The following is a 23,999-nucleotide window of genomic DNA, read 5'->3' on the forward strand; positions in this document are numbered from 1 at the left end:
TGCATTGCAATGTGTTGTGTTGTGTTGTTTGGAATTTCGTTGCGTTGTAATGTGTTGTAATGGCAGTGGTGTGATACATTTTGTATTGAATAACGCTGAGTTCTGCTGTGCGTGTTGCACAATATTGGATTGTGTTGCGTTGTACTGTGTTGTTATGTGGTGTGTTGTTTTGTATTGTGCTATAGCGTGCTGTGATGTCTTGTATTGTGTTGTAGTGTGTCGGGTTGTATTTTATTGTGTTGTATTATGTCGAGTTGTATTGTGTTGTAGTATGTCGGGTTGCATTGTATTGTGTTGTATTATGTTGGGTTGTACTGTATTGTGTTGTGTAGCCGGTTGTATTGCATTCTGTTGTTCTGCATTGAATTGTATTGTGTTGCTTTGTGCTGCATCGAACTAGTTGAACAGTGCTGTGTGTGGTTTTGCCGTATTGTAATGTGTTTGACTGTGCTTTCATATCTGTGAAACTGCATGTTCGGTGCATATCTGTTATGCATGTGTGGGTGTATATGTGAATGTGTCTTCATGTTTTACATCTATTTGCTTATTTATCATCATTGTTATCTTATTTATTTATTTATTTATTTTTATTATTATTTTTTTACATTATATTTATTTATTTATTTATTTGTGTAAGCTTATCTATTATTTATTCACCTTTTTTTCCCCCTCAAGGCCTCACTAAGCGCGTTGGGTTACGCTGCTGGTCAGGCATCTGCTTGGCAGATGTGGTGTAGCGTATATGGATTTGTCCGAACGCAGTGACGCCTCCTTGAGCTACTGAAACTCAAACTGAATGTTGTGTTGTACCATGCTGTGGCAGAGTGAACTTTCTCCGGCTGCCGCAGAATTTTGCCAGAGGACAACACTCTCGTTGCCAAGGCGTTGTTTTTTTCAGTGCGCGAAGTGCATGATGCACACGGGACCTCGGTTTATCGTCTCATCCGATTTACTACATACACGCTCAGTTTGTCTTTTCCATTCAAACTTAGGAGAAAGGACGAGACTAGGATTCGAACCCAGACCCTCACGAACCTCCGTGAGAGTATGAGCTAAAATAAGAACTTCCAAAGTGAGTCAGTTGTGAAACTTGCGTTCAGAGACTCGGGTCTGACTGAGGAAAGTCGTTAAGGTATGAACATTAGCTAAGCCCGTGTAACACGAATGGTCAAAGCCATACTTCATGCTTCGTTTCATTCGTGATTTCAGCCGTACTTGCTAGCCACGGGTGTAGAGTTGAATGCCATGGATGTGTTTTCCGTGTGTTTTGAGTGCGCCGTATTGTTTTTATGGTTTGACTGGTCTTTTTTTTTTCTTCTTCTTCTTTCTTTTTCTTTTCTTTTCTTTCTTTTGCCACCAGTGAAACTCTTTTGTATGTGCTGATCTGTGGGATGGTGTCGTGGTGTGTGTGTGTGTGTGTGTGTGTGTGTGTGTGTGTGTGTGCGCGCGCGCGCGCGCCAGTGTGCGGGCGTGTGCGCGCGAGTTTAGATATACATCACCGTCTCAATCTCTCCTCCTTTTCTCAGACTTTAAATCGAGCCCCGGGCCGACACGAAGCAGTTTAACAAATGCCTCCCCCCTTTCTCTTTAATCAGTTGGCCGCGATCATTAATTACGGGTACCTCTACCTACCTCGGCTACGATACTGGCTACGCCGCCACTGCATGATCGCTTACACCCGCCGGAACGCAGAGGGTACAAAACACCCGGGGGTGTTATGGGAGGCCACCCGTTTATCAGTCAGGTCAGGACCCCTGCCAGTGGTTAAAGAAAAGAAGGTATATAAAAGGGTATCGATATCCGGATCGATCTCTTGAGAGAGCGAAAATCGAACTGTGAATGAAAGAGGACTGAGTGTTTTGCACTGCATCACGATATAAAAGCCATGCACCTTGAAAGTGAGAGACTGTTAGTGTTGTGGAGACCAGGGGTGGTGGGTGGAAGAGGGGGGTAGGGGTGGGGGTGGAACCGGGATGACAACTGATGACGATGACGACTCAGTGTGACAGTAAATAAATATGACGATGATGATGACGACGATGACTATGGATATGACGATGATGACATTAGTGACATGATGATGATGACGATGAAAATGATAACAAGGATCGACATGATGACGACGACGATGACAATGAATATGACGATGATGACGAGAGCGACATGATGACGACGATGATAATGAGCATGACGACAGTGATCGACATGATGATGATGACGACGATGGTGACGATGACATGATGATGATGACGCTGGCGACGATGAGAATGACGACGATGATGACAATGATCGATATGATGATAATGACGATGATAGTGAATATGACGATGACGATAGTGACATGACGACGAGGATAACAACGATAGACAGGTTGATGACATCGACGAGGATGATGACGATGAATATGGCGATGAAGAAGATACTGTGGTGACATGAATATGATGACGGCGACGATGAGAATGACGACGAGGATGACAACAATTACTGACATGATGATGACGACGATGACAATGAAATTGACGATGATGACAATAGTGACATGATGCCGATGACGCCGACGACGATGATAAAGAGAATGACGACGAGGATGACAATGATCAACATGATGATGATGACGACGACGACGATGACATTGAATATGATGATGATGACTATAGTGACATGATGACGGCGGCGACATTAATAAAAGTGAGAATGACGAGGAGGATGACGACAATGATTGACATGATGATGATGATGACGACGATGGCATTGATTATGACGATGGTGACGGTAGTGGCATGATGACTGATTACAATGACGACGGCGACAAAGATAATGAGAATGACGACGAGGAGGATGACAATGGTCAACATGATGATGATGATGACGACGATGACATTGAATATGACGAGGATGACAATAGTGGCATGATGACGATGACGCCAGCGACGATGATAAAGAGGATGACGACGAGGATGACAATGATCAACATGATGATGATAATGACGACGACGATGACATTGAATATGACGACGACGATGATGATAGTGACATGTTGATGATGAGAATGATGACGACGAGGATGACGATGACTGACTATAGTGACATGATGACGACGGCGATGGGGACGATGATTGACATGATGATGATGACGACGATGACATTGAGTATGACGATGGTGACGGTAATGGCATGATGATTACGATGAGGACGGCGACAAAGATAATGAGAATGACAACGATGATGACGACAATGCTGGGCATGATGATGATGATGATAATGAATATGACGATGATGACGATAGTGACTGACGACAGCGACGTTAATAATGAGAATGACAACGAGAATGACGACAGTGATCGACATGATGATGATGATGATGACGATGACATTGAATATGACGATGATGATGATGATGATAGTGACATGATGATGATGAGAATGATGACGACGAGGATGACAACAATGATCGACATGATGTCAGATGATGATAGCGATGACATATTAAATATGACGATGATGATAGTGACATGGTGATGATGACTGATGACGATGAGAACGACGACAAAGATCGACATGATAATGATGATGGTGACGATGACAGTGGATATGAAAAAGATGACAATGGTGACGGACAAGATAAGGAGGAGGTAGAAAATCAGAATGAAGACGAGGATGATCAATGACGACAGTGATTGACAAGACTGTGCGACTGATGACGACAGTGATTGACAAGACTGTGCGACTGATGACGACAACGAAAATCAGTGATGGTTGACGGCGGACGACGATGATACCGAAGTTGATACTGAAATATATTTTAAATTCTTCCCATCCATGATCCAGTCTGTGTGTGTGTGTGTGTGTGTGTGTGTGTGTGTGCATCCGTCAGTTTATGTCAGTGCGACTGAGCATGCGCGTCCGTCAGTGTGCATGTATGTGTGTTTGTGTGTGTGTAATATATGCCTGTAATTGTGTGTATACCCGCGTGTGCATGAGTGCGCGAGTGCAAGTGCGTTTGTGTGCTGTGCATATATTCAAGTGCATGCGTATGCATTTGTATGCAGTGTGCATACACACACACGCGCGTACGCTCGCGTGTGTGTGTGTGTCGGCGCATGGTGCACACAAGTTCGTTTGTGCTACAGTACTTGTCACGACTGACGTGAATGGATATATACATTTATATGCAGTGTGTGTGTGTGTGTGTGTGTGTGTGTGTGTGTGCCTTTGTAAATACACCTGTGTCACAGGGTCAACATCCCTGTAATTCTACCATCACCATTACAAAAATACGTATATAAAAACAAAAGGAAAAAAAAAACCGGTTTCGGGTCAACTCAAAGCAGGGGAGACCACTGTTAAATTGCTGGGATCAAGATACTTCCGCATTTACCACCCTTTGTCCATGAAATATGCAGCGATCCAGTGGACAACGCGAAATGTAACTATGTGGAGATCCAGTTGAGTATATATATATATATATATATATGTGTGTGTGTGTGTGTCTGTACGTGTGTGTGTGTGTGTAGTTCATACATGTCCATCTCTTAATGAATGTACTTGTGTATATGCTTGTGAATAGAAAAGAAAATTCCATAAACGTCTCAAAACTATACACAGATATTCAGCTGCATTCACACACCCACCACCCACACAAACAAGCACACACACGGACCCACAAACACACATGTTTAAAAAGTGGAAAGACATAGAATTGAAGACTACTGGTACATGGTACACACACACACACACACTTGCACATACACAACCCAACAGAAAGCATCCATTTGTATAATCTGTTTTTTTTTAATTATGAAAACTACAAAATAAACCTTGTCATACCTTGATAATAATAATATGCAGAAATATATATAATGCAAATTTGATATGTCTCAATATATATAATAACAGCAATCAACCCATTAATAATATGCAATGGAAATCGATGGAAGAAAAATCTGTACATATTATCAATTACATTTACACACACACACATAATCTGTCCTGTGAAAACTTACCTACAATTAATGTGTGATCTCTCAAAGAAAGCTGCTGTTGACTTGCAAATATATATATTTATATTTATCAAACTGTTGAAAAACAAGAAGACGGCAATTCAAAACATCCAGGAACTATGTACTCCGCTAAAAGCAGGAAGAAAAAAAACCACACACTTCTTTCTAAACTCTCACTGGACAAAACAGTTTATGTTAACTCACTCTACCACTTTCTGGCCAGAAGGTAACTCTAAACATTTGGGAACTATGCACTCCACTAAAAGCAGACAAAAAAAACCCCAACAACAACAATAAAAAAAACCAAAAAACAACCATTTATTCTTTCAATCTCACTAGTCAAAATAATTTGTCTACTCACTCTAACAATTTCTCATCAGAAACTGCACTTGCTCTTTTGCTTGGGAGAAAAAAAAAAGATTTCCGAATAAATTAATGACGTTTATGACAAGGAAATAAAAATGAGAGAGGTAAAATTATTTTAACTTGATTGTTTTTTTTTTTTATTTTTCATTCTGCTTTTTGACTGTTGACTTCATTCACTGTGAATCTCACTGGAATGAATAGATCAGGAAGGCTGTGTTAAAATAAATAAATAAATAGATAAGATTTTTAAAAAAAGGAGAAAATACATGATCTGGGTTTTGTGTTGTTTCTCAGCAGATCACATATAACACTGTTTTGAGATGTGTGTGTGTGTGTGTGTGTTTGGTATGTGGTTTTGATTCAACTTCTGGGTGTATAGTTTTTTTATTGGATGATGTCAAGTAAGTTTTTATTTGGATAGAATTGACTTGGTATATTCTGATTTTGGACTGAGAGGGGAGGAATTTTTTTTATGTGTTCTTCACAGATGTGTTGTGTGACATCAGCCACATGATAATGCTATTCACATACAGACATTACTGACGCACTATCTTTCATCCTAACCTTACCCAGTGCCTTTGTTGCTTGTTGTACCCATGCACGAGAATGATAATCTGACAGCTACTGCTGCTCTCTGTTTGATGGTACATGAACACACATTGTGAGTTACTGTTGTTCTCTGTTTGATGGTACATGAACACACATTGTGAGTTACTGTTGTTCTATGTTTGACAGTACATGAACGCACACATTGTGAGTTACTGTTGTTCTATGTTTGACAGTACATGAACGCACACATTGTGAGTTACTGTTGTTCTATGTTTGACAGTACACGAACGCACATATTGTGAGTAACTGTTGTTTTATGTTTGACAGTACATGAACACACATTGTGAGTTACTGTTGTTCTATGTTTGACAGAACACGAACCCACACATTGTGAGTTACTGTTGTTCTATGTTTGACAGTACATGAACTCACACATTGTGAGTTACTGTTGTTTTATGTTTGACAGTACATGAACACACATTGTGAGTTACTGTTGTTCTATGTTTGACAGTACATGAACTCACACATTGTGAGTTACTGTTGTTCTATGTTTGACAGTACATGAACTCACACATTGTGAGTTACTGTTGTTTTATGTTTGACAGTACACGAACGCACACATTGTGAGTTACTGTTGTTCTATGTTTGACAGTACACGAACACACATATTGTGAGTTACTGTTGTTTTATGTTTGACAGTACATGAACTCACACATTGTGAGTTACTGTTGTTCTATGTTTGACAGTACATGAACTCACACATTGTGAGTTACTGTTGTTCTATGTTTGACAGTACACGAACGCACACATTGTGAGTTACTGTTGTTCTATGTTTGACAGTACATGAACTCACACATTGTGAGTTACTGTTGTTCTATGTTTGACAGTACACGAACGCACACATTGTGAGTTACTGTTGTTCTATGTTTGACAGTACACGAACGCACACATTGTGAGTTACTGTTGTTCTATGTTTGACAGTACATGAACTCACACATTGTGAGTTACTGTTGTTCTATGTTTGACAGTACACGAACGCACATATTGTGAGTTACTGTTGTTCTATGTTTGACAGTACACAAACGCACATATTGTGAGTTACTGTTGTTCTATATTTGATGGTATCAGATCGAACACACTGCGTTCTGTGATGTCACATAAACACACACACACCATAACTTAATCTAATGATACAGGAATACAGGCACCAAATTCTACTATATTAAAGAAAAGAAGAAAACATTACAACTTTTTTTTCACATTTTTCATGTTGCATATGTATGATTAATAAAAATCTAAATGCATAATATGAAATAACAACTGGTCATGTTTTCCATACAAACCAGCATTGTCGCTGTATTCTGTTTTGTAATAAGATACGTGGGTAACTAGGCAGTATACTGTAGTCAGGTCTGCACTGAAAGACCATGCAGAGTATGATGCTGAATCCATTTTTAAAACAGTACTGTTTTATACACACTTTGTCATGTGCTTGAAGTAAAAACAAACAAACAATAATGCATGAAAAACAAGCAGTATATTGCTCCAGCAGTGTGAAATGCCAACCACAACCAGAAAAACTCAACAAGACAGACTGACAGATGGACACACAAATTACCATAAGCATACGTTTTCTTTGACAACCATACAAGGTATTCAGCTGTAGATGTATCATGAAATAAACCTTTTACAACAGCTCAAGAAGACAAACGACATCCCCAAAACCAGAAAATACACATTATGAACAAATGACTACAGCCAAAAAACAAAGGTCAAAATTTGCACGTGACCATAACATTTCAATAAATTCTGTTCAAAAATACAAATTCAGCAAGCCAATGTCAACAAAGGTCAGAATTTGCATAATCATAACCTTAACATTAGAATAATTTCTGTTTTCAAATATATAAAGCAAACCATTGGAAGTTATTAAAAAATAAATTACAACTGATGCTGAACATATATAGAAAACAAAATCTGGGAATGTAGTTATCTGTGCTTATCACAAGGAATCAGTTTGGTTCTCATCAAATAAATAAAAGAGACAAATCAGTATTCAGAATTTAAAGAAAACGACCAAAACAAACATTCCAAATAATCACAGATTCACGTAGACTGACAATTTAATAAAGCTTCCCATTTTTTCCCCCCCAAAAGATGTTCCAAGATAACCATATCATTTTCTTATTTCTCCAAACTCGTTTACTCTGCTTAAAGGTGAGATCCCCATTTTACCAACTAAAATCATCAAGCAGGTGTAGAATTGATTAATAAATTGCCACTTTGGTTTCGATCAAACTTTCTCTGGGTCTGGCAGCAAAAACAACTGATCAACAAATTGCCACTTTGGTCTCGATCAAACTTTCTCTGGGTCTATATATATATATATATATATATATCAATGTACCACATCCTAAAGCCTTCAATTCTATTCAGCCACTCTCGTCCACGCCACTGATCTAGACGGAACAAAATGACGAAACATTTACATTTGCTGCTGCTGTACGAGTGACTGAATCTCAAAGACTATGCAAGCTACACTATAATCACCGCAATGTTTTCGCACACAAGAGTCTCGGAACATTTTAAAGCGAAAGCAAAAAGCAACACTAATCCTTCGAGCCTTTTAATAACAAGACTATCAGCTGCAAACGGGAACCTACAGCTGATATTGATGGCCATAAAGCAATACGTACACAGGATCTACCTTCACACACAGAAAAAAAATACACACCAAAAACAACAACAACAAAAAACCCCACAAAAAACGAGTACAGCAGGCAGAAGCCACTGACTGAACAAACAAACAAAAACATTACACACAGCACACACACACTCGCCATAGCAACCTTGTCTATGTTACAACAGCGTTATCTTAAATGGAATGTTTCCCCTCCACCTTTGTACATTTTTGCAAAAATCAAAATCATAGAATACAACATTCATGATCTGAAAAATCCACACAAGGTGTTGTTCCCTTTTCTTGGTTAGCACCCTGACAATATTTATTTTTTTAAAAAGAAGACAAGAAAAAAAAAGGATTCTCTCCCCCCCCCCCTCCCCCCACGAATGACAACACACACAAAAAAATTCAATTATTATGACTATGTCAGTTGTTATTATCACAACTGTTCTTTTTTTTTTTCTCTCTCTCTCTTCATGACTGATAGTGTCTGCAGTTGGAAAACTCGTTTTTATTGATATACTGGCATTCTCTGTTATCAATCGCATCGATAATTCTGATATCGACAGCTAGCAAAAACTGGGGCATATAATCCTGCAGATATGTTGCAAAAAGGAATGTATCATATACTGAACAATCACAACTCCAAGAACAATGAATCAGATCTGAACAAATATGCTGTATTGTCAATAAACAACAGCAGCTGATATTATATAGATGACTGTAAGTTTCACATGTCAATTTTAATTTCAATATAGAAAAACAACAACCGATATTATAGATGACGAAGTTTTGCACCCTCAATATCAAGACATCTCACAACGACAACCCGTTGAATTATAACCTTCCACCCACGCAACAAACATTGCCACATGTTTAATTAATCAATTATATCTAATCAAATAAGTCAACACCCCATTATCTGAACCTCAAGACCACCAAAACATTTATTCATCCAAAACAGCAGCATTTGATATTGCAAAAAAAGACGGCACTGTAATCATAGCTGAGGCTTGTTTTGATAAAGATGCTACGCAATGATAAAATTCATAAAGATGTAAAAAAAAAAGATAAAAAAAAAGCTGAGCAGTAGCGGGTGCCTGTATATTGCGAATCCTTTCCCAGTCGGGGGCAAAACGAAACCAATGTGGAGCAAAACTTGAAGGGATTAACTGAAGCTTTCCATAAAGCTGCACTCCTGGGCGTAGCCCTAATCAAGGCAAAAACCAAACAAAACATGGAGCAAGCTTGCGGGGGAAGAATCTAAAGCCTTCATTACGATCACGCTCCCAAACATTCCCCCCCCCCCTCCCCCCACCCCAAGACAAATCAAAATGAAACAAATACGGGGCAAAATTTGTGTGGGGATCAACAACAGCAACAACAACAAAAAAAAACCCCTTCATTACAAACACACTTCCCATCACATACACCCCAGGGAGGTCTACTGAAACAATAATGGATCGAGCTTGTGTGGAGAATGAACTAAAGCCTTCATTACGATCGCACTCCCAAATGTACCCCTAGTCACGGCATAAAGAAACCCAACAAGGGGAAAATGTTGCCGGGGGAGGGTGTTAAACTAAAGCCTTCACCATGATCTCACTTCCTTGCCTTCTCCAGGGGAGATGCCAGGAGCAAGGTTTAGTGGGAAACTTTGGTTTTACAACAGATTCATCACTGATCCTTAAAAAAAAACAACAACAACAAACACAAATAAAAAAAACACACCAAAGAAGCTGGTGACTGTATGACTGACAAAAAAAAGTTCACCGTTTATATAGATGTGTATAAAGAGAGATGGAGATGGTGAGGAAAGTAGCAACGTAATCCTCATTGTAGTTTGATGACAGCCCTCTTTCCCTTTACCTCCTGACCCCTACCAAGGGAACACAACTCCTCCAGAACTCCCTCCACCCCCCAAACCCTACTTCCCCTGCCTCAATTTAACCCCCTGACCCCGCCCACAAAGGTCACACAACTCTTCCCACCACCACCGCTTCCTTCCCCTTTCACCCCTGACTGACCCACAACTGAAGGTCACACAAATACCGCCTTCCCCTTTAACCCCTGACCCCCCCTACAACCAAAGGTCACACAAGTCCTCTCACCACCACGGCTTCTTTCCCCTTTAACCCTCCACAACCAAAGGTCATGCAACTATTCTCACCATCACCTTCACCTTTAACCCATGACCACCCCCCCACACACAACCATGCTTCCTTCCCCTTTAACCTCTGACCCTACTCAGTAGGTCCCACAACTCCTCCCACCACCACCATCGCTACCTTCCCCTTTAACCCCTGACCTACCCACAACAACCCAAGGCTCCACAACTCCCTCTAGAACTCCTCCCTCCATTGCTGCCCGGTGCCGCTGGCGCGGGAGGAGGGGAAGCTGGTGTTGTGGAAGGGTGGGGGGTCAGCCAGCACCTGCTCCAGCTCAGACTGGGTGTCCAGGATGTGAACGTGGAAGGGGGAGCCGGGTACATCCACCCCGGACCAGCGCACAGAGATGATGTAGAGGCCGGTCTCTGTGGGGTCGTAGCGACACAGGATGGTGCGGTCCTTCTGGCTGTCACGGTACATCTCTACCTGGAAGGCACCTGTGGACCAACGAAGGAACGGTAAAGGTGATGATGATAGTGGTGATGGTGATGATGGTGATGATGATGATGATAAAGGTACCTGTGGACCAACGAAGAAACGGTCAAGGTGATGATGGTAGTGGTGATGATGATGATGGTGATGATAAAGCTACCTGTGGACCAACCAACGGTAAAGGTGATGGTGGTGGTGGTGATGATGATGATATAAAGGTACCTGTGGACCAACGAAGGAACGGTAAAGGTGATGATGATGATGATAAAGGTACCTGTGGACCAACGAAGGAACAGTAAAGGTGATGATGGTGGTGATGATGATGATGATGATAAAGGTACCTGTGGACCAACCAACGGTAAAGGTGATGATGGTGGTGATGATGATGATGATGATAAAGGTACCTGTGGACCAACGAAGGAACGGTAAAGGTGATGATGATGGTGGTGGTGATGATGATGATATAAAGGTACCTGTGGACCAACAAAGGAACAGTAAAGGTGATGATGGTGGTGATGATGATGATGATGATAAAGCTACCTGTGGACCAACCAACGGTAAAGGTGATGGTGGTGGTGGTGATGATGATGATATAAAGGTACCTGTGGACCAACGAAGGAACCGTAAAGGTGATGATGGTGGTGATGATGATGATAATAAAGCTACCTGTGGACCAACCAACGGCAAAGGTAATGATGATGATGCCTGGAGGGCACTTGGGGACAATGAACGAACGAATGGTAATAGTGATGATGCTGCTGATAATGGTATACATCTCCACCTGGAAGACACCTGTAGACGAACGAATGATAAAGGTGATGATGATGATGATGCTGATAATGGTATACATCTCCACCTGGAAGACACCTGTGGACGAACGAATGATAAAGGTGATGATGGTGATGCTGCTGATAATGGTGTACATCTCCACCTGGACGACACCTGTAGACGAACGAATGATAAAGGTGATGATGATGATGCTGCTGATAATGGTGTACATCTCCACCTGGACGACACCTGTAGACGAACGAATGGTAAAGGTGATGATGGTGATGCTGCTGATAATGGTATACATCTCCACCTGGAAGACACCTGTAGACGAACGAATGGTAAAGGTGATGATGATGATGCTGCTGATAATGGTATACATCTCCACCTGGAAGACACCTGTGGACGAATGAATGATAAAGGTGATGATGGTGATGCTGCTGATAATGGTGTACATCTCCACCTGGTAGGCACCTGTAGACGAACGAAGCAATATATGGTGAAGGTGATGCTGATGATAATAATGGTGGTGGCGTTTTTCACTAAAATGCCTCATTTTCATCCTGCCCTCATGAAAATCCATCTGGCTGTCACGGTATATTTCCACCGTCAGTTTTCTCACGGGTCAGCTGTCAGTGACTCACCTTTAGGTCCGCGAATTGTCACGGGTCAGCTGTCAGTGACTCACCTTTAGGTCCGCGGATTCTAATGGGTCAGCTGTCAGTGACTCACCTTTAGGTCCGCGGATTCTCATGGGTCAGCTGTCAGTGACTCACCTTTAGGTCCGCGGATTCTAATGGGTCAGCTGTCAGTGACTCACCTTTAGGTCTGCGGATTCTCATGGGTCAGCTGTCAGTGACTCACCTTTAGGTCCGCGGATTCTAATGAGTCAGCTGTCAGTGACTCACCTTTAGGTCCGCGGATTCTAATGGGTCAGCTGTCAGTGACTCACCTTTAGGTCCGCGGATTCTAATGGGTCAGCTGTCAGTGACTCACCTTTAGGTCCGCGGATTCTAATGGGTCAGCTGTCAGTGACTCACCTTTAGGTCCACGGATTCTCATGGGTCAGCTGTCAGTGACTCACCTTTAGGTCTGCGGATTCTCACGGGTCAGCTGTCAGTGACTCACCTTTAGGTCCACGGATTCTCATGGGTCAGCTGTCAGTGACTCACCTTTAGGTCCGCGGATTCTCATGGGTCAGCTGTCAGTGACTCACCTTTAGGTCCGCGGATTCTCACGAGTCAGCTGTCAGTGACTCACCTTTAGGTCCGCGGATCCTCACGGTCAGCTGACCAGCCCCAGCCCCTCTGGTTTCTACCACGAAGCGGCTCTGGAAGGTTGCTAGGATACCGTGCTCCACGCCCGGCCCACTGACCCGAACTTTGCTGGCGTCTGGCTGTGCCGACACCTTGAACTCAAAGGGGCTGCCTGTGGACAGTGGAGAAATAGTAGTAATGATCATTTTGTATTTGTATTTCTTTTTATCACAACAGATTTTTCTGTGTGAACTTCAGGCTGCTCTCCCCAGGAAGAGCGCATCGCTACACTACAGCGCCACCCATTTTTTGGGGGGTATTTTTTCCTGCGTGCAGTTTTATTTGTTTTTCCTATCGAAGTGGATTTTTCTACAGAATTTTGCCAGGAACAACCCTTTTGTTGCCGTGGGTTCTTTTACATGCGCTAAGTGCATGCTGCACACGGGAACTTGGTTTATCGTCTCATCCGAATGACTGAATAATAATAATTATGATAATAAAACTACATTAATGATAAGACCAACTTCAATACAATAACAACAACAAAAACAAGAACAACAACAATGATAATGTTAACAATAATGATGATGATGATGATGATAGTAATATAACAATTAAAAAAAATACAATAGTAATAAAAACTACAACATAACACCAATAATGGCAAGAACAACAATAATGATAACAACAATAAAATAATAATACCAATGGCAATAAAAATGATAATGTGCGCTTATACATCGCTTTATACCCAACTACCCCACGCATGTTTAACAATACTGGAGTGATGGCCTAGAGGTAACGCGTCAGCCTAGGAAGCGAGAGAATCTGAGCGCGCTGGTTTGAATCACGGCACAGCCCCCGAAATTTTCTCCCCCTCCACTAGACCTTGAGTGGTGGTCTGGACGCTAGTCATTCGGATGAGACGATAAACCGAGGTCCCGTGTGCAGCATGCACTTAGCGCACGTAAAAGAACCCACGGCAACAAAAGGGTTGCTCCTGGCAAAATTCTGTAGAAAAATCCACTTCAACAGGAAAAACAAATAAAACTGCACACAGGAAAAAATACAAAAAAAAATGGGTGGCGCTGTAGTATGGCGACGCGCTCTCCCTGGGGAGAGCAGCCTGAATTTCACACAGAAAAATCTGTTGTGATAAAAAAAAGAAATACAAATACAAATACTGCGGCACAAAAACAAGGAACAGGGGTATGGATAAATGCCAGAGACAACCAAACTTGCTGGAAACGTTATTCTGTCCTTTGGAACTCCTCACTGACCTGTGACATGCTCCCCGCCGTATTTGACCTGCAGCTTGTGACGGCCAGCCTCCTGAGGTCGCACCAGAAGGCGGAACGTTCCGTCATGATGATCCTCCAGCTCGCAGTGAGCCACCTTCGATGGGCCCACGCAGTAGGCTGTCAGCTCTCCTGTACAACCGGTAAAAACAAATGGAACGTGTTAAAAAGACAGTTTCGGTAATAAAAACAGATTCTGCGTTGTACAAACCAGTAATGTGATGGAATGCGGTATAAAGATGGTTTCAGTAATGAGACTGATTTGGTGTTGAATAACCAGTAATGGGACGGAATGCAGTAAAAAGACCATCGGTTTCGGTAATATGACATATCTGCGTTGTGCAACCAGTAATGGGATGAAATGCGATAAAAAGACGGTTTCAGTAATAAGACTGATTCAGCAGATATTTTTTTTCTAAGTTGGATGTACACAATCAGTAGAACTTGATTTGAAGATTAAGCTGAAAGGTGCTTTCTTTGGAGAAATGGAATCAATAATAAGTATATATAAAAAAAAAGATTAGAATAAGACAAATTCCATAAGATGGACTCCTTAAAAAAAACAAAAGAAAATAAAGAACATAAAAAAAAGATGGCTGCATCAATAACATTGTGTCAGTAAAGTCAAGAAGATGGATCCAGTAAAACAGACTGGTTTAAAAAACACTGCGGATTCATCAACAAGATGAATTCTGTAAGAAGGTGGACACTGTATATGTAAAACAACTGTTTTCATAGGATAGATTCAATCATGGAATGTATTCAATATATATATATTATATATATATATAGAGAGAGAGAGAGAGAGAGACAGAGAGAGAGAGAGAGAGAGAGATACATACACACACACACACACATATATATATATATATAGAGAGAGAGAGAGAGAGAGAGAGAGAGATAAAGAGCAAAAATGCAGGTATGTAACTGAAAATGATCAACACCACACACACACACACACACACACACACACACACACACATGTCAAAAGTATTAAAAAAATTATTAAAAAAAAAAAAGAGAGAGAGAAAAACGCTTATGGTTAAATCCAAAGACAGAAGACTGAAAAAGTAGGAGATAAAGAGAGATCAGGAGAGAGAGAGAGAGGGGAATAGAGAGAAAGAGAGAGAAACAGAGACAGAGAGAGAGAGAGAAATAGAGAGAGACAGAGAGAGAAACAGAGACAGAGAAATACCGACTGACATACAGACTGATGACATGACAAAGTAAACACTTACAACGAAGACTAACAACACATGTTTAAAAAATAAGTATAGACAACAAACGCTTAACAATAAGTACAGACAACAAGCACTTAATGATAACAATAAACAACACATACTTAACCATAAGAACAGACAAAGAAAAAAGAAAAAGAAAAACAAAAAACTCTTAATAAGAAAAGATAAAGAACGTTTAACTCTAAGGGCAGACAAAAAAACCCAACTCTTAATGATGACAACGGACAATACACACTTAACATTAAGAACCGACGACAAACGTAATACTAACCGCAGACAATAAACGCTTAACGATAAGAACTCGTTAGAAATACTCCAGGAGAAAACAAAGAACAAGTTCTACAACACAACCTAGCACATCTATTGTAAAGTTACAATCTACAGAACAACCACACGTTTTTAGACATATGTTAGTTCAAGATTCTGTGCAGTGCTACAACATTGATAAAAGAGAGAAACAACATAACAAAGAAATTCATTAAAAAAAAAAAAAGATGAAGAAAACAAATAGGATATCAGAAACCACACACTTCATTTCAAAAACCTGATACCAAACCTCAGTACTATATCTGTTCTCTTGATAATACAGACCTACATATACATCATCCGATAACAAAACGATATCACATCAACACAAATTTCATCCATCGCTGTCATTAATCACAAACAAAAAACTAATTATTCTTTCCAAGAGCATGAAATCTGAATGCAAACAAGCATGACATGAATGCAAAGTCAATGAACAAGCAAGCCTTCTCACTATTTTTTTAAGCAAAATTATAAGCTTCAAATGAGTCAATGAACAAAAAAATATCTAAAATAGAAACCATTTAAACGGACAGTTGTACCGTCATGTTTTCTTATACACAAGTTCAGTGATTAGAGAGTTGATTTGATAATGCATGGACAGGGCCATATGTATGAATTCACAACAAAATTAAAAACTGGGATCAAAAGGTATATGATTCCTACACACACATGTTCTCTCTCTCTCTCTCTCTCTCTCTTCTCAAACACATACACATTCTTATCACCAAACCTATACACCCCTGAAAACAACAAAAATCCACTTATACTACAAATACATTTCTTTTGTATTTTGCTTCTTAACTACAGCGAATAACCATAACATATATTCAAACGTACATCACACATATTTTTCAAAGATACCAAATCATTTCAAAACTGCAGTAATACAAAAGAAAAACAGGTGCAGAACTTGTGTATACATGTTCAGGGCCACAGGGCCTGTACAGGAAGTGCACATATCATCTACCAATACAGAAGTTCACGTCTACCATACATGGCTATACAAATGCCCATGGATATACATGTTCAGGGCCACCAGGAGGTCTGGTTTCTGTTGGCAAACAAAAATGCCCCATGGGTATACATGTTCAGGGCCAGAAGGAAGTCAGGTTCGGGTTTTACCTTCACTGTGGGGGAAAAATGATCAAATCACACACATGTACATACACAGCGTAAATCGAGCTGAAATAAAAGACACAATCACAGAGCAACAGCATTACGCAATGCTTAAAACTACACACCCTTGACTAAAGTCGTAACGACTTATTCTCCGTAACATTGAAAACTTTGGGGTGAGAGTCCAGGGGTCGGTACAATATAAAAATATTCCAATCCACCCCCACCACGCCAAAGAAATAAGGCTACAGATCCTGTCATCTAGAAGGTTGTAGATCTCTTTCTTCATAAATGACTCGATGACTGGGAAGCATGAGACAGCTACTTGGGATGAAGCAACACTGCTAGCAAGAGGAACTACTTCTTCTTCTTCTGCGTTCACTCGTATGCACACGAGTGGGCTTTTACGTGTATGACCGTTTTTACCCCGCCATGTAGGCAGCCATACTCCGTTTTCGGGGGTGTGCATGCTGGGTATGTTCTTGTTTCCATAACCCACTGAACACTGACATGGATTACAGGATCTTTAACGTGCGTATTTGATCTTCTGCTTGCATATACACACGAAGGGGGTTCAGGCACTAGCAGGTCTGCACATATGTTGACCTGGGAGATCGTAAAAATCTCCACCTTTTACCCACCAGGCGCCGTCACCGTGATTCGAACCCGGGACCCTCTGATTGACAGTCCAACGCTTTAACCACTCGGCTATTGCGCCCGTCGCAAGAGGAACAAATGTAAAATGTTTAAGTGCCAGCATAAGAGCCTCAATTCCCCCCCACCCCGCCCCCCCACTGGATTTGACCCAAGGTAAAAACCAACACGGGTACAAACACGCTGTTTACAACACTATACCATGACGAATTAATCTTACAGTATTTTTGTGTTCTTGACAATGCATCCTCTTCTTCTTTTAGGTGGGTGGGTGAGGTTGGGGGGTGTGGGGGTGGGGTGGGGGGACACATGGGATTCCTGCCTACTGATACAAACGTAGGAATCGTTCACATACCGGGTCCAGCCTTGCGGGTGTCGATGCGGATGTCAAAGTCCCGGCCCAGTAGTCCCCCTTTGAGACCTTCCCCAGACACAATCACCTTGTGAGGGTAGAATGCTCCAATGATGTTCACCTGCAACCAGGAAATAATGAGAGTGTTCATACAGAACAGGACAAAACTGAGTAGAATACGTCTTTCAATACCAAGGGTGCCAAGGTCCCAACTCACTCCGGACGATGGAATGCAATAGCGGTTTCGACAATTAAAATTTTTTTCCACGTTTTCCTCATGGGGTAGCATAAAAACTGCAGCTACACCAGGCATTGTGAACGTGTCAAGGGTCGAATGGAAAGTTTCTTCGTGAGATTCCATAACAACACACTCCACAGCGAGCCAGTGAGTTCAGGACCCCACACGACAAGCTAATCTACATACATATAAAAAATGGCATCGCAGGCGATACAAGTAGAAATTTTTGGAGCAAACTTGATCACGACAGCGGCTTTTACCGCTGCTGAAGTGATTGAAATGCTTCAAACTGAATGTTTCAACATCGACAAGGATGATGACATTGAATAAAGTATCTGCAATGAAGAAAGCTACCAGCAAGAAGGTACTGACAGTGACTCAGCTTCTGAGAGCAGTGAAGAGGGAAGGGGGTAGGCGTTCACACGATGTGAGGAGAGGGGTCAGTGGGTCAAGTACATTGAGCTTCATTCAGTTACTTTATGTTTTTTTATTTTTTGTGATTTTTTTTTCCTAACCCTAACAAATGGGTCGTCTGTAGGGAAAAGCAAGGGAGAAAACTATTCGTCCAGAGTGAGTAAAGGAATAACAGGGTGGGTGGTGGATGCTGGGTAGAATACTACATAAAAAGCACAAACATGAATTGAAAATTGTATGAACACACAAATGCAGGAGGAATTAATATATATAAATATATATCTTTCCATTCGACATCTGCAAATATGACACATTGGTGTGTGTGTGTGTGTGTGTGTGTGTGTGTGCATACTTCTGTATAAGTTTCGCTGCTAACACTACTGGGATTTTCAGAATTCTAGACAATGCCATATTCAATAAACAGAATAAGTTAATCACTTCCACAATCTACTCAAATATAGTAAACAGTCTTCAGGTGCATAAAAAAAACATTGCAGGGGTGTGTAAAATGCACCACACCTGCTCCCACATCTGCCTCCCCCCCTCCCCATCCCTCACCTTGTAGGGAGACCCCCGGAGCTGGCGGCCGTTCCAGGAGATGTGGAGGAGGTATGCCCCGGGCACCACGGGGATGTAGGTGCAGCGGAACTTCCCTCCGCCCAGGGGCGTCACAAACACGTTCACCTCTGCCCTCACACCCGTCAGCTGGACCTCGGGCTCACCTGGTGTTGAGATCAAGACAGGTGGATGTTAAATAGGTGTGTGTGTGTGTGTGTGTGTGTGTGTGATGTGTGTGTGTGTGTGTGTGTGTGTGTGTGTGTGTGTGAGTGCACAGTTCAGGCACTGTATAACTGAAAGAAAGTTTATATTGACTGGTCAGGACAAGAAGTGGCAGAGTGCTGATTTAAAACCCTGATCAACATTGCTGGAATATTCTAAGTTTGCAAAAAGAGCTTTTTTTATTCATTTATTCATTTACTTTCTTTTTCAGATTCTGAAGAATTTCAGGACTGAACTCACTCCATAGCCAGGATGCATGAGGCGATATTCACAGCGCTAAGTTTGCTCAGAGTTAAGAAAGTTCCCAAGTACATGGAGTTTACCGTAGAGTCAGGAACATTCTTAACAACAGACAAGACATGTGGAGTGATGGCCTGGAGGTAACGCGTCCGCCTGGGGAGTGAGAGAATCTGAGCGTGCTGGCTCAGTCACAGATATTTTCTCCCCCTCCACTAGACATTAAATGGTGGTCTGGTCATTCGGATGAGACGATAAACCGAGGTCCCATGTGCAGTATGCACTTAGCACACGTAAAAGAACCCACGGCAACAAAAGGGTTTGTTCCTGGCAAACTTCTGTAGAAAAATCCACTTCGATAAGAAAAACAAATAAAACTGCACACAGGAAAAAATACAAAAAAAATGGGTGGTGCTGTAGTATAGCGACTCACTCTCCCTGGGGACAGCAGCCCGAATTTCACACAGAGAAATCTGTTGTGATAAAAAAGAAATACAAATACAAACACAATAAGCAAACTCAGTGCTGCTTAGTTCGCTCACGCACCTTATTCGATCGTTCCAAATTGCTATGAAGCAAAATCTTCTCATACATATCACATCAACTGTATACACAAGCTTTCCCAAATAACATCACTGCGTGGACTTTGACCTGAAATACAACTCACCAGTTCCGGCCTGCGAAGCATCAATCATAAACTCCGCCTCCTCTCGAACGATGGCTTCCTTCAACCCACGACCTGTCAGGATGACCTTGCTGGGGTCAAGGGCACCGCTGGTGGCGTAGCCTTGGAAGGGGGAGTTGACCAGGGGGGTGTCTGACCAGTACAGGTAGACAGAGTGGATACCTGAAGGACAGGGGAGTGGGGGGGGGGGTTACCAAAAGGTGACTCTTTACACAGGTAACTTCTTTACAAAGATGAGTCTTTACACAGGTGAGTTCTTTACAAAGGTGAGTCTTTACACAGGTGAGTTCTTTACAAAGGTGAGTCTTTACACAGGTGAGTCTTTCAACAGATGAGTTCTTTACAAAGGTGAGTGTTTACACAGGTAAGTCTTTCAACAGATGAGTTCTTTACAAAGGTGAGTGTTTACACAGGTGAGTCTTTCAACAGGTGAGTTCTTTACAAAGGTGAGTCTTTACACAGGTGAATTCTTTACACAGGTGAGTTCTTTACAAAGGTGAGTGTTTACACAGGTGAGTCTTTCAACAGGTGAGTTCTTCACAAAGGTGAGTGTTTACACAGGTGAGTCTTTCAACAGGTGAGTTCTTTACAAAGGTGAGTCTTTACACAGGTGAGTTCTTTACAAAGGTGAGTCTTTACACAGGTGAGTTCTTTACAAAGGTGAGTTCTTTACAAAGGTGAGCTCTTTACACAGGTGAGTTCTTTACAAAGGTGAGTTCTTTACACAGGTGAGTTCTTTACAAAGTTGAGTCTTTACACAGGTGAGTCTTTCAACAGGTGAGTTCTTTACAAAGGTGAGTTCTTTACAAAGGTGAGTCTTTACACAGGTGAGTCTTTCAACAGGTGAGTTCTTTACAAAGGTGAGTCTTTACACAGGTGAATTCGTTACACAGGTGAGTTCTTTACAAAGGTGAGTGTTTACACAGGTGAGTCTTAACAGATGAGTTCTTTACAAAGGTGAGTCTTTACACAGGTGAGTCTTTCAACAGGTGAGTTCTTTACAAAGGTGAGTCTTTACACAGGTGAGTCTTTCAACAGGTGAGTTCTTTACAAAGGTGAGTCTTTACACAGGTGAGTCTTTCAACAGGTGAGTTCTTTACAAAGGTGAGTTCTTTACACGGGTGAGTTCTTTACAAAGGTGAGTCTTTACACAGGTGAGTCTTTCAACAGGTGAGTTCTTTACAAAGGTGAGTTCTTTACAAAGGTGAGTCTTTACACAGGTGAGTTCTTTACAAAGGTGAGTTCTTTACAAAGGTGAGTGTTTACACAGGTGAGTCTTTCAACAGATGAGTTCTTTACAAAGGTGAGTCTTTACACAGGTGAGTCTTTCTTCTTCTACGTTCATGGGCTGCAACTCCCACGTTCACTCATATATGCGCAAGTGGGCTTTTACGTGTATGACCATTTTTAACCCGCCATGCAGGCAGCCATACTCCTTTTTCGGGGGTGTGCATGCTGGGAATGTTCTTGTTTCCATAACCCACCGAACACTGACATGGATTACAGGATCTTTAACGTGCGTATTTGATCTTCTGCATGCGTATACACATGAAGAAAGTTCAGGCACTAGCAGGTCAGCACATGCTGACCTGTGAGATTGTAAAAATCTCCACCCTTTACTCACCAGGCGCCGTCACCGTGATTCGAACCCGGGACCCTGAGATTGAAAGTCCAACGCTTTAACCACTCGGCTATTGCGCCCGTCATCTGAGTCTTTCAACAGGTGAGTTCTTTACAAAGGTGAGTTCTTTACACAAGCGAGCCTTTTAAACAGATTAGTTCTTTATACCCTCACAGGAGCAATAACGTCACTCTACATTCATATCAAACACTGATTTTGAATTCCATCTGTTCTTGGCATTTAAAAAAGAGGGGAATTAAAATAAAATTGCATTTCAGTAGCATTCTGTAGCTGTAAATGACTTCCCCTTGCAATGGAGACACTACTGATCATGCAGCTCTCTCTCTTTGCTGTTGGCCCAACTGTAAGTTTACGTCTTCCTCTTTGTTTGTGGACTGCAACTCCCATGTTCACTCGTACGGGCTTTTACGTGTATGACCTTCTTCTTCTTCTTCTGCGTTCACTCGTATGCACACGAGTGGGCTTTTACGTGTATGACCGTTTTTACCCCGCCATGTAGGCAGCCATACTCTGTTTTCGGGGGTGTGCATGCTGGGTATGTTCTTGTTTCCATAACCCACTGAACGCTGACATGGATTACAGGATCTTTAACGTGCGTATTTGATCTTCTGCTTGCATACACACACGAAGGGGGTTCAGGCATTAGCAGGTCAACGTGTATGACCATTTTTACCCTTCCATGTAGGCAGCCATACTGTGTTTTCAGGGGTGCATGCTGGCTATGTTCTTGTTTCCATAACCCAACAAACACTGACATGGATGACAAAATCTTTAACGTGTGCATTATTTGATCTTCTGCTTGCAATATGTAAATCTGTGGTGTAAGGCAAGCATGAGCGTAGACCCGAACCCAGTCCCCCGGACCCACTGACCCTCTTCGCGCGGAGTGAAGACCACGGTACTCCGACCCACGGTGCTGTCGTCCACCGTCACTGGGATCAGTCCGCTGGGACCTTTGACCTCTGCCGTCAGCTTGCCTGTTGGATGGAAAACCCTGTCACGTGACTGTTGTTTTTGTTGCTTTGACTGGGTAGTCTTTATTTTCGGTAATTCCTGACAGGTTTTAGTATCTTTTGTTTTTCTTTAAAGGAGCAGTCTTCTTCTTTCTTCTTCTGCGTTCGTGGGTTGCAACTCCCACGTTCACCCATATATACTTTTTAACCCGTCATGTAGGCAGCCATACTCTGCTTTCGGGGGTGTGCATGCTTGGTTTGTTCTTGTTTCCATAACCCACCAAACGCTGACATGGATTACAGGATCTTTAACGTGCGCATTTGATCTTCTGCGTGCATATACACACGAAGGGGGTTTGGGCACTGGCAGGTCTGCACATATGCTGACCTGGGAGATCGGAAAAATCTCCACCCTTTACCCACCATGCACCGTCACTGTGATTCGAACCCGGGACCCTCAGGTTGAAAGTTCAACGCTTTAACCATTTGGGTACTGTGCATGTCGACAGAGTAGTCTTTATTTTCAGTAATTCCAAACAGATTTCAGTATCTTTCGGCTTTCAAATGGTTAGAATTCCTTCTTCACATATTTTGTGAAATTTACTTTCTCTTGGCCTTTCTCTGTCTCTCTCTCCTCTATGTTGTATGACTGACTCTCCTTATTATCATCGTCTTTGTCATCATTATCATCAATAACAACATTGTCACCAATATCATCATCATCAATATCATCATCATCATCATCACCAACATGATTATCATCATTAAACATCACATGACTCATATCATCATAATCATCAATATTATCGTCATCATCCTCATCATCACCATTATCATTATCACCACCATTAAACATCA

The 23,999-nt window shown here is 41.7% G+C and overlaps 1 protein-coding gene across 8 annotated transcripts in view; it reads right to left on the reverse strand.

Moving 5' to 3' along the window:
• Window positions 1-6,069: 6,069 nt before the first annotated feature.
• Window positions 6,070-23,999, reverse strand: part of LOC143275326 (filamin-A-like) — a 218,166-nt gene continuing 200,236 nt past the window's right edge. For all 8 annotated transcript variants that reach the window (XM_076579343.1, XM_076579345.1, XM_076579346.1 and 5 more), the window contains 7 exons: window positions 23,061-23,165; window positions 20,529-20,708; window positions 19,403-19,566; window positions 18,196-18,313; window positions 14,503-14,652; window positions 13,227-13,394; window positions 6,070-11,203 (listed from right to left, as the gene is read on the reverse strand). In XM_076579343.1, coding sequence (XP_076435458.1) covers window positions 10,941-11,203; window positions 13,227-13,394; window positions 14,503-14,652; window positions 18,196-18,313; window positions 19,403-19,566; window positions 20,529-20,708; window positions 23,061-23,165 — 1,148 coding nt within the window. In that variant the 3' untranslated portion in view covers window positions 6,070-10,940. The remainder of the gene's footprint in view (window positions 11,204-13,226; window positions 13,395-14,502; window positions 14,653-18,195; window positions 18,314-19,402; window positions 19,567-20,528; window positions 20,709-23,060; window positions 23,166-23,999) is intronic.

The sequence above is a fragment of the Babylonia areolata genome, chromosome 30, assembly GCF_041734735.1.
Source record: "Babylonia areolata isolate BAREFJ2019XMU chromosome 30, ASM4173473v1, whole genome shotgun sequence".
NCBI lineage: Eukaryota > Metazoa > Mollusca > Gastropoda > Neogastropoda > Buccinidae > Babylonia > Babylonia areolata.